General features: G+C 25.1%; 2 protein-coding genes across 2 annotated transcripts; one reads left to right on the top strand and one right to left on the bottom strand.

The window, feature by feature from the left end:
• Positions 1-5,247: 5,247 nt before the first annotated feature.
• LOC122850658 (piwi-like protein 2) lies at positions 5,248-6,035 on the top strand. The gene is given in 3 exon segments (XM_044149790.1): positions 5,248-5,716; positions 5,719-5,782; positions 5,867-6,035. Coding segments are annotated over 3 exon segments (702 nt in total).
• A 2,663-nt stretch (positions 6,036-8,698) lies between these two features.
• On the bottom strand, positions 8,699-9,348 carry LOC122849835. Its single transcript, XM_044148675.1, has 3 exons — positions 9,219-9,348; positions 8,830-9,134; positions 8,699-8,749 (listed from the first exon to the last, which is right to left on the bottom strand). Exons 1-3 carry the CDS (start codon positions 9,256-9,258, stop codon positions 8,744-8,746), a joined length of 351 nt encoding a protein of 116 aa, XP_044004610.1. The 5' UTR covers positions 9,259-9,348; the 3' UTR covers positions 8,699-8,743.
• Positions 9,349-13,146: the final 3,798 nt, after the last annotated feature.

Below are 13,146 nucleotides of genomic sequence, written 5' to 3'. Positions count from 1 at the left end.
CAGTTGCAGTGTCTGCATTATTAGTTACAATGTAAAAGAAGAATAAAAAATACCAGGGGATCTTTTGAAGCACATGACGTCAAGGACGACACAGTATTTAAGATTTTGCAAAAAAAAAAAAAGATCCTTCCTTTTTTTTTCGCCTAAATATTTTTAAGCTCTCTTGTAAATATAAAATAAACATAATTGTATTTAATATGATCTATTTGTTGGTTAATAAATATGTCATTATTGTTTTGTTATTAATAAGGGTGATGATGTTGTCCTCACCAACTAACATAAACAACAATCAAAACTTGACAACAATGTCAATAAAAAAACTCGATAAGCAGTCAAATGTGTATCAAAAAACAATCGATATTAATGACAATCATCATAAGAATATAATTAATTGTTAGAATTAATTATGAATATAAAAAAATAATTAATTTAAACACTCTTAGAGAAGCTGGATCAAAGAGACACACAGGTTGAAATAATGAGCAAAAAATTGTGTTGTTTTCAAGATGTTTACATGTGTGTGTGTGTGTGTGTGACAAAAAATCACACCGATATACTCACTTTTTTTTAACAAAAAAAAAAAAAAAAAACAGTATAATTGATTAATTGAAACTATTGTTAGTTAGTTTGTTTAAATATAATAAAAATGAATAAATTAAATTAATAATAAAATAATAATAATACGTACATGACAATAAATAATAATAAAGGAAGTGTAAATACTCCAACAGCTTCGGCTGCTGACCAAAATGTAAAATCAAAGCTGATAAATTGATAAAAATAATCAATTATTTCACTCCATCCAATTGATATTTATTAAAAATATGATTGTCCTTGTGCTGGGCTTTCAAAATATATTAGTTTGGTAATTGATTTCTGTCAATTAATTATATAGAAATGACAAAACTGAGAGCGTCCTTTTTCGTGACCTAGCACTGATATTTATTACGCAGCATTAATGTAGGGTTGTGCAAAATGGCGAACCTTGTTTTTTTTTTTTTTTTTTTTTTTTATTTTTTAATGGCGCGCAAAATAATTTTGAATTTGAAAATTATAAATTAAAAGAAAAATAAAGTTTTTAGAATTTAATATAAAAATAATACCAATTCAATAATTAAATTATGAATAATCAAAAAAAAAAAAGTCATTTTGATAAAAAATTGTAAATTGGGTTTATTAATTATTTAGCAAAAAATAATCATCAGCCCATGACGAAAATTTTTTTGAGAGTCATTGGACTTAGTCTCTATATTCTCTACAAATTTGAAAAAAAATTATCGTTGCGTTTTCTCAGGAGAATTTTTATAAAAGAAAAAAACTTGAAAATACGTTTTTTTTTTTTTTTTTGCAAACGACGATATTCTTATTTCAATAATTAATTAATTTTAATAATTTTTTTTATAGATAATTAGTCAATTATAATATTACTTGAAGCACGTAAAATTTGTCATATAATGTCTTAAAAAAAAATTTTCAAAGAATCTAAATGTTTTTTTTTTTAAACAAAATAATATATGGTCCAGGCGATAATGAGCGTTACAAGTATTTTTAGGAAAAAATAAAAAAAAAAAAAAAACATATCCTGATGGCCTTCAATGCCGATGATCATGGTCATTAGGAAATGTCTAAGGTTGTTGTCGGAAGTTCTTTAGGAGGCAGACCATGAAAGTCTAAAAAATATTTGGTCAAAAGAAATCCCATTGAGTGTGAGGCAAAAAAGTATAAAATAAAAAAAAAAAAACGACCTCCAGCGTTCAATTTGCCTTACTGGGGGTCTCGAACTCTGAGTGACCCCTCTGAGCTAACATATCTTCCGGTATTTTTTCGTAAAAATAAAATAAAAAAACAAGAAAAAAAAAAAAACCAACACACAATATAAATGCTTGCAACAACAGGGGCCTAAAGAGATTCGTCAACGCCAATACTTCCATGTCGATCGAACAAAAAAGAAAAAAAATGTTAAAAGTTAAAAAAAAAAAAAAACGAGGATATTGCGCGTGCCAAGTCACACTTCCTTGTAACTCAGATGAACAAGACATATATAGGTAGGATATATATTTTTTTTGCTCTGTTTTTTTGGTTTTCGGTAACTTTGATGCTTTGTTATTGCAAGCTCCAAGGTCTCACATTCATTTTCAGTAGCTTCCCGATTCTGGTGGACCAGGCATTACGACATGCCGACGAGATGAATAAAAAGAAAAAAAAAGGAACACTAAAAAAAGGGCACGAAAATAAACTAAAGCATATATATTTTGGGTCCATATTATACTCCCTTTTTTTTTAATATATTTTTAAACAAGCATTTCATCAAGATGAAACTTCAAAAGCGTAACATAGGCGCGTCAAAGTATTTTGTTTCAAGTAAACATATCCTAAATCAAAATATCGACAATTGCAAAGTGTCTAAAAAATTTTTACCTTAAAAAAAAAAGGTCATTTTCAAGTTGTATGTCCAGGAGGTGACAAACAAAGCAGGAAAAAAAAAAGATAGCTTAAAATATACTTGTAGCTCTAGAGCAAATATTTTTTCTTTCATTGTGCTAAAAACATGAGCAAAAACATACGTGACCTGATGACACATATATTTTACTAAAGATATACACATGTTTTACGTAAGACCGTTGCAATATAGTGTAACGACCGTTTATTCAGTATCACGATAGGAGGGCCCCACGGAAAATCATCCAAACAATAGAAAAAAAAAAGATACAAAAAAGATATGCTGACACTATTATATATGTAACAAGTATAACAAGGACAAGAATTGAATTCAGTGAGTGACTAAACTACTAAGGTAGTAAAATAGTTTAGTTTCACGACAAAAAAAAAAAAATAAAACTAGATGTTGACCTCGCAATTTTTGACATCTCAAGCAGATAATTTGACCTTTTTCATGCATTATTTTTATTAAATTACACACAATTGAAGGTTACGTACATTTTTTTTGTTTGAAAATAGTTTTTTTTCTTTTTTATTTTGTTAAAGAACAAAACATGCTCTGGAAAAACATTGGACTATATTTTCTAAAAAGCATTGTAAATTTTTTTTTATTTAAGGTGAAAGTTTATTTGTCATGTTTTTAAAACATGCTTTATATTTTAGAAAGATTTAGAAAACATTTTCTTGTCTACAAATTGTTCTGAGTGTCTTTTAAAATTTTTTTTTTTCTATTCCAAGTATATAGACAATAGAATTTTGTTGTGTCACGAAATATTACAAATGATTTAAATCTGAGATTTGATTTTTTTTTTAGATAAAAGATCAAGGGGTCATGTTGAAATCGTGATTGGTATCGCATATGTATGGATGAAAAAAATATCATGGATACAATTAATAAACAAATATATAAAAAATATTATAGATTACAAATAGAAACATATACGTGTATAAAGAAAATGAATAGAAAAAAAAATAACAACAGCAAAATAAAAATTGGTGAGGGTGTTTTAATAAGGGGCTGATTAAGAAGCGTAGGTTTTATAATGTTTACGGAACATGTTCCATATCAAACATGATGAAGACATACATATGGGCTTTGGCTAGACTTATGTCCATCGTAATATATTTTTTTATATGGAAAATTGAGTCATGTTTACGTAAATAAATATAAACATTCGTAAAATTAATGACACATAATTAAATCAAACAGTTCTCTATGCTCCATGTACAATGGTGATTAAAAAAAAAAAAAAAAAGGAAATTTTATACATCTAATTTAATTAAAATGTCATTTGTTTATTTATAATTTTGTTATAATTTATGAAAAAAAAATATTTATAATATGACATGTATTAGTTTGAAAAATTGATGGAAAAAAAATTTTAAAAATTGGTATTTATTTTTTTTTGGAATAAATAATGATTGGCCAACGATGGGAATTTTTTTGAGACTAGCTGGAGTCAGTATCTCATTGCTCTAGAAATTTAAAAAAAAATTACCGATTGGTTTTCTCAGGAAAATTTTTATAAATTCAAAATATTGAAAATACAATTTATACTTGTTTTTTGCAATAAACAATTGCTCGAGGTGAAAATAAAAATATTATAATTTTTAAAATAATGAAAACTTAATGTTAATTTATGCTGAAAATTAATTTTTTATAAAAATAATATTTTCAAGGATATTTTGACTATATTTCTAAAAAATATACAATATTCTTCATAATAAAAAAAAAGAAGAATAATATTTAAATTTTCATATATTTAAATTTTATTTAAAAAAAAAAAAAAAGCGTATGTATTCTCTTGGCTAGATAAGCTTGGTATAGTCAGCGGGATATACCAGGATAAAAGCCAATTGAATTTAAATCATGAATACGAATGAAGCGAGGAGGAACTCACGGAATAACGTCGGCAATCTGGTGGCAGCTTTGTACCCTGTAATGGCTTCAACATTCTCTTTACTATACGCCCCTTAAAACTCTTTTCCCTTCAACCCCCTTTATCACAAGTATATACACATTCAACATCTCGATGGTGCCTCCTCTTCTGATTTAACCCTAAGGCTAAACTACCCCCTCCGTGATTTTAAACCTCTTTGACTTCATCCATTATGGAAAATTTTCAAACTCCAATATTTCCATATACATATTTTATCGAAATATATATATACATTTAATTTTATCCTCTAGTTTTCATCATGAATATATTGATTAACAATTATATTATTTATTTCAAATAAATTAAACTAAAAAATAATTATTTAGAATAGTTTATTCAATTATTTTCTAATAATTGAAACTCTATGCTTTTTTTTTTTTTAAATAAAAAAAATATGTACAACTTTTAGTCGGTAGAAATGTTTTATTTTTTTTCGATTTATTTGGAAATAGCGAAAAAAAAAAAAAGGAAAAACCCGGAAGCAAAATCTATTGAACGACTCTTGGATTATTGTTTATTTTATTATTTTTTTTTTTTCAAGATAAAAGGAATAGTCTCGCTGCTGGAGATCTTTTCACGGTGCTATTGATGACTAAATAATCTCTATAACGATTTACGTGAACGGAGTGTTACAAATTACATATAGAGTGTAAAAAATTTGAATAAATTTAAAAAACGTAAAATAGATATATGATAAATAAATTATCCTATTTAAAAAAATCACTTTTTTTCAGCTAACTTCACACTGAAAGGTTTTTATTTTGTTATTATTTTTTTTGTTATTATTATTTTTTGAACCACGTGGTTCTTGATATTTTGATCATGACTCCACTGAAATATAATAAAACTAAGTTTGACTTGATAAGTCATGCGTTGTTTACAAATGGTACGTATTAATCGTAATAATTTTAATCCAAGATGTGCACATAAAATACAACAACATCGTATGGAATTATGGCCAGGTTATATAACAGAAATTAAAGAAGTTGAAGGTGGTTTAAAATTAATCATTGATGCAAATCATAGAGTCATGAGAACAGATACAGTCTATGATCTTATTAAATTAACAATGCAAGAAAGTCGTGGTGGTAATCCACGTGATCTTGTTGGTGTTACTGTTTTGATAAGATACAACAATGAAACATATCGTATTGATGATATTGTATGGGATAAAAATCCATTATTTGAATTTGATTGTAAAGGTAAAGCAACAACACTAGCTGAATATTATAAAGTTCATTGAAATTTAACAATAAAAGATGTTAAACAACCATTATTACTTCATCGTGCAAAAAAACGATTAACACAAGGTGGCACTAAAGAAGAAGAAGTATTATTAAACCAGAGTTATGTTACATGACTGGTTTAACTGAAAAAATTGAAAAAAAAGGCCCTGATCAAACGTAAGTTGACCAAATAGTTTTTCATCAGATGAAATATCGTTAACAGCTATACATTATTAATAAAATATTATTTTTATTTTACAGTTTTATTTTAAATCACGCAGTTCACGTTGAAGCTCAAAAACCAGCTGAAAGTCTAAAAGATGATGGTATTAAAAACCCACTGCTAATAATTATTGATACTATTACAACTTATCCAGCTAAATTGAAATTAAAACACAAAAAGGCGAAGAAGAGTAATATTTCAAACTAATTTTTGGTCTATTAACTCTTGATAAAATGGTCTTGATAAAAAAAATAACATTATTAACCTATTATCATTTTTTCTTTTAATTTTTTTTTTCAGTTTACATTGAACTGTTTTTTTTTGGCTTTTTTTTTGATCTATTTGAAATTAAATAAATTATTCAATATCTTGTTTTTTTGGGTTGATATTCGCTCTTGCAGGACATTGAGGAATAATGATAATAGAAAGAAAAAAAAACTAAATTTAAATTTTTTAAAAATAACTTGCAGCTTTTACTGTAAGTTTATTTATTTATTATTTTTTTTTTAAATTCAAATAATCGCGTTTTTTAATTAGTTTGAAAAGGAAAAAAAAAAAACAGGGCCTGTGATAAAATTAATTTGGCTGATACACATGCCTGTGCATACAAATTTAAATGTAAAATTTATTTATAAACAAAAAATAAAAATTGATATACTTTTTAATGTAACAAAAAAAAAAAAAATTAGGATTATTATTACGAAAAAGAAAAAAAAAAAAAAAAGAAAAATTATTTGACTGATTGTGCCAGTGTGTCAAGTGCCATTGATAATTGTTAACAATTATTATCCTCATACGATTGAGATAGAAAAATAATAAATATTCTTGGGCAATGTCAAATTTAAAATTAAAAAAAAAATACTGGCAGTATGATCTTGCCAAGAATAATACAAATCAAAAATTATTGCAAACAAAAACAAAAGGAAAGAACTATCATGTAAAGCTTCCAAAAAGAAAAAATTTGATAAATTTGTTGTTTGATTCGTTTTTTAGAGTTTATTATTAATTATTAAACATATTATTTTTAATATAATGTTTATCTCATATATATTATTATTTTTTTCATTATTTGTATGATGAAGGTTTGTAAATAAATATAAATATCTATTACGAATAATAATATAAATTTTATTGATACAAAATTTTACTTGTTAATAATTTATTTTTTTTTTTATAAAAAATATACAATAACTGGCTTATTTTTTAATTGTCATTTGTGATAAATTAAAAATTACGATAATCATTATCAACAATTGAATTCTATTTGTTAAATAATTACTTAAATTTATCATCAGCAATTTTTAAAACATCATTTGTTTTTTTTAGTTGCTGTTTATATAAATAAGTTTAAAAAATTATTAACTTTGTCATTTAATAACGCTAATATCTATGTTTCAACAGCAAAAAATGACTAATCCTAACGTCAAGTTTTAACAAACATTATTTATTGATTTTTTAAATATTATTAATTTTTTAAGTATATAATTTTTTTTATATTTTATTAACAATTTGAACAGGCAGAAATAGAATTCATGCATTCACATGTACCAAAAAAGCATTGACAGCCAACGACAAAGCAATGGCACATTTGGCAGCCATCGGAATCGTTGGAAGGACCAAAACAAGAATCTACTTCATCAGGATCTAAAATTATAAATTTATAATAATAGATATAATAACAATAAAACATTGTAATGTTCTAAACAGCATTGATGATGTTCAATCATTATTTTTTGTCGATAAATATGTATTGTTTTTTTTATTATTATTATTTTGTTTACTCACTGTTAGTTGATCTATCACTATCCATAAAATGTAAACAGAATGCAAGAAGAATAGATAAAATAAATACAATGATAAAAATGAACATTATCACTACTAATTTATCATGTGCATCCATTTTATTTAATGCAATTTAATGTAAACAATATGACAACAGTATTTAACGTGTTTCATCAAAATATGCACAACTAACACTGATGAAAATTTCCCAATGAGCTCAACACTAGTGTTAGAATTTAGGCATGGTCCAACACAAAATTTTGGAACTATAGTAAAAAAGAGAAATAGAGAAGGAAAGAGAACACAAAAGTTCTATGTACTATTTTATCTATGTATACGTTATGTTGTCATTTGATGGAGACAAGAAAATAAGAAATATATGTACTAGTATTTTAATTTTTCTTGTAATCTTGCTCATATTTACTATCATATTTTTCGTATTATAATGTAAAATGTATGTAAAATAATTATCCCTAAATTTTTGCTTGTAATTTTTATAATTCCATTTTAAAAATACATGATCTTTGTTGAGTATTAATTGTCCTTGTTGATCAACTATTTTTTTAAAATCTTGTCTCTCATTTGGATCCATTTATTTTTTTTTGTTATCAGGGTATTGTCTTGCAATTTTAAATGCTGTCATTACTTGAAGCCTAAAATGTATGTGAAGACAGTAGATGTATTTTTTAAAATTTGTTGCATCAAGAAACCCAGGTCTTCTTAGAATTAATTTAATAATTATAAATAATATATAATTTCAATTATTTTAAATTAAAAATTAAAAAGAAAAAATTGTTTTATATCTATTGAGATGATTATAATATTATCAAGTAATATTTAATTGTTAGATTTTTTTTTCTATTATTATTTTTGATAATATTTATTGTAATTATATTTTACTTACTTGTTTTATTTTAACACTTGGAATATTTTTTTTTTATTCTAAATATATATTATAAATTATTATTTAAGTTGTATTATTGTTTGACATTGGCTTTATGAAATAAAAGAACACTTTTTTTATTTTTTTTTAACTCCATAAATGGTATTTATATTATTAAATTAATTTATTAGATTTGTTTTTGTTCTTATACATTTAATTTGTACTTTTGAGTGAGACAAACTTAAACTCTTTAGACCTGGTAGAAAAAAAAATATATTTTAATTAGAATATATTATTGTTTTTTTTTTTATTGAATTTTTGATATAGACTACTTACTTTTTCAATGTTTTTTTCAGGTAATGACATCTTATCTGATTTTGGTTTATCATCTTTCTTTATGGTACGAATCATGTAGGTTATTGACACTCCCAAGAATAACGTAAGTAAATAATTTTTCAAAAAAAGATTCAGCTTATCCCAAAATGATTTCTCAATAGTGACATTAATAACCTTTGCATCTTCAAATTTGTGTGGAAATCTTCTAGCACCTTCTGCATATTTTGATAATTGTGATCTTGGAATAGGATTGATTAAAACTATTTTTGCATTTGAGGCAGTTGTAGTTATTCCTCTTGTAAAAACTGATGGCAAACAAAAAACTTTTAATATTAGAAATAATAGAAATAATAATATTTAAATATATAATCTATTATAATTCAATTTACCTTTGTTGATATTACGAAGCATGGTTATGTTTTTTGTCATTTTTTGTTGACCTTGTGCATCTATTGAAATACAAATTACAATAAATAATAATAAATAATAATAATAAATTGCCACTGGGCACTGAAATATAAAAAATAAACAATAATAATAATAAAACTGGAAGGTGAACTCGATCCTATGCTCAGCTAATGCACGGACGTGTCGCCAGAGGTAGCTACATACCGGTGGGTATATTTTAAAACTTATTTTTCTCTTCAAATAAACAAATAAATAAACAAATTACCCAAATTACTTGCAAAAAAATTTTACCATTTGCAACAGCTATTTTAATTTATTTCATTTTTTTTAAATTAAACATTAAAAAAAAAAAACTATTTTATACCCATTTAGATGATTATAATACTATTAAGTAATATATAATTATGATTAGATTTTTTTTTTGTTATTATTTTTGATAATATTTATTTTAATTATATTTTACTTACTTGTTTTCTTTTCACACTTGGCGTGATTGTTTAGCAGTTCTATTTTTTTTTTTATTTTAAATATATGTTTATAATAAATTATCATTTAAGATGCAATTGTTTGACAACATCTTACATCAATAAATATTCAAGAGTTATATTAATAAAAGTTAATTAAATTTGAGATAAATAATTGCTAAAAAAAAGTGCTCATTTTTTTAAATTTATGTTTGATTATTTATTTAAAAAAATACAAACAATTAAATTATAAATTTTAATAATTTTTGTAATTTTTTATAGAGAAAAGAAATATTGAAAGTTTTTTTTTTTTTTTATTCAATTATTGTTTTGTTCGAAATCTCAATCGAAATTTATTAAAATTATGATTAAAAATTGATAAAAGTTTAGCACCCTGGCGAAAATATTTCTCCGTGATTTCTCAGCGATTACTCCGAATTTCTCCCAAATTGACCCATGCGAAGAAATGAGTGGAGAAAAGTATCCAAATTTTTTTCCGCATTTTCTCCGAATTGACTTGGGTGAAGAAACGTTCGGAAATATTTCTCCGCAAAAAAAAACACACGCGGAGAAACATATGAAAAAAATAATTTTACCGAGAAGTTCTTCCGAAATTAACGACGAGGAGAAATTTTTTCCACTCCTTTCTCCGCATGGGTCAATTTGGGAGAAATTCGGAGAAATATTTTCACCAGGGTTGGTTCAATTCTGCTAGCACTGACGAATTGTGACGAATCGCGATGCAAATTATATTCCTTTGTTTGCGCGAGAGGAGTTATAAATTTTATATATTTTTTTCTTTCTTTTCCTCTTCGGCGTCCAGCGGCTTCACAACAGGGTTAAATATTTAGCAATCTTCGATAATATTATTAATCAAGACAGATGGATAAAATTATGAATTTTTTAAATAAAGCCCATGAAAAGCTCCATTAAAAAAAATAAAAAATAATGCCTAAGTCTGGCGCAGTGTAGCAGCTCTCACGCAAACAAAAGAATAGGTTTTCACGGTGGACTATATGTGTTAATAGTATATATTGCATCGCAATTCGTCGGTTACCGGAGATTGTTACTTAGAAATCGATTATTTGATGTTGAAATGAGAATTCCATCGTCAGAAGATTATAACAAATTTGGTATCGTACGCTTTTCAGAAGATGATGTAATGTAAGTTGATTAATTATCAATTATTTTAAACAAAAATTTTTAATTAACATTTTGATTATAAAAAAAATTATATATTATTTATTATTCAGAAAAACTGCTGATGACCCTGGAAAAATAGAGATACAGTATCCGATGAATATTCAACTGCAAGGATACAAACAAATGATTGCAGGGGAAGAAACCAAAGAAATATAAGTTGAATATTATTCAATAACTTTCAATTAGTTTTGATTAACTTATTAAAGGTTTATTATTTATTTGTATCTCAGATATACTTTCAATGACAAATTTTTTTTTTATTTTACAGATACACTGTCTATCCGACAGTATAAGCAGTCAAAGAATGGCTGGAAAATTCAGAAATAAAACTGCTGATGAAACAGAAAATAAAAAACCAAAGATTGGTAAATACGAGATACACCCTGGTAGAAATATTTCTCCGACTTTTCTCCAACTTTTTTCCAACTTTTCTCCAGCCATGGGTCATTTTCGTAAAAAGGTGGAGAAAGTTGGAAAAAAGACGGAGAAAGTTGGAAAAAGTTGGGGAATATTTCTACCAGGGCAGCTTATGAGTGGGAATTTATTACTCGAAACACGTAATTCTGCAAACAATACGTAAGTACAATATTACCCTGGTGGAAATAATTTCTCCGTAAAACTCCGGAAAAACTCCGTAAAATTCCCGAAAATTCCGTATAACTCCGGAATTGGCCCATTAAAATTTTTCGGTCATTTTTTTTCCTTCATTTTACACAGAAATTCGAGTATTTTGGAATTGCTACCGATTTTTCGTATTTTTCCGAATTTCTTTTAAGTGAGTCAATTCCGGAATCACCCGGAGTAATCCGAAGCAATTCCGGAGAAATATTTCCACCAGTGTAGTTAATAGTTTTAATACTTTTTTTTTTATTAAAAAAAATTATTAGTTAATATATTTATTGAATAATTGTCTATTTTTCCCCGGGTTCCAAATGGGTCGAAATCTTTGGAAGATTGTATTTGGGGTTTATATAATCGACTTCTAGGTAATAATAATATTATTAATAATGTTAATAGACCAAAAATTGGTTTAAAATAATTGAGTAATATCTTCGAATTTTTATGGTTTTAATTTTAATTTAGCAGCATATGTTGTTTGTAATATTATCAATAATTAGTATACTAATCCACTATAGTGGATTTTTCATACCACCATTCTCGAGACTTGCGGCTGGTTTTTCATCACAAGTAGCTTGTTACTTGTTGATCACCAGAAATAAATTAGTCAAACCAATTAATTAATATTATCCATCATCGATTTATTGTATAAACAAAATGCTTTTATTTAAACGTTAACAATAAAAAATAAATAAATATTTATTATATGATTGTGAACATGTTTTTATGATATTATAAAGATTCAACGACAATAAAAATACCTGAATAAAGTCAATTTTATTTTATTATTATTCAAAAATTATGTCTTGTCCTTAATAATATTTAATTACAAACTTAATCAACAACAATTATTATAATTTTAAAAATTAATTTAAGTAATTTTAAATAATGATTTTTATTTAATTTATTTTTAAATTTATTCTTTATGCACTTAATTTATTATTTAAAAAATAATAAAAAAAATAAAACATTTACTCCAAATTATGTGCCGTAAAATAAAAGAGCAATAAATATAAATATTTTTTTTTGATAAAAATAGAACAACAAAAAGATGATATTAATATATTTTTAATTTTAAATTCAATATGTTGCGTTTCAACTTTAAATGATGAGCACGTGGATTAAACTATGAAACTTAATTCGATGCAATAGCTTTGTAAGGAAATAAAAAAATTAATTAAAAAAAAGTAATGAGAAGGGCTAGCAAGGATTAAAACGTGATTTGACTGGACGACATTGTACAGCTGGAATTTTGCTTAGTCAGTTAGTCTTGTCTTGGTGTCAACTGATACGTCACCACCATTGAGACTATTCCTTGATTATTTTTAATATATTAATTTATAAATTTAATTTATTTTTAATTTTTTAAAACTTATTTTTCTTCAAGTTTAAATAAACAAATTACTTGACGATCGATGCATTTAAAAAAGTTCAGTGAAAAATTTAAATATACCAAGATATACTTGTTCTTGGTACTTCTTCTTTCTTCATTTAATTTTTTTTTTTTTTTGTTATTTTTTTCATCTTTTAACTTACATAATTAAACACTATTAATTTATCCAATTACATATTGTAATTTTTATAAATTTCGACGCATTATTTATACTTTTGAAAAGCATTAACG

Source organism: Aphidius gifuensis, linkage group LG2 (genome assembly GCF_014905175.1).
Source record: "Aphidius gifuensis isolate YNYX2018 linkage group LG2, ASM1490517v1, whole genome shotgun sequence".
In the NCBI taxonomy this organism is placed as follows: Eukaryota; Metazoa; Arthropoda; class Insecta; order Hymenoptera; family Braconidae; genus Aphidius; species Aphidius gifuensis.
This window is presented reverse-complemented; position numbering and strand designations above follow the sequence as displayed.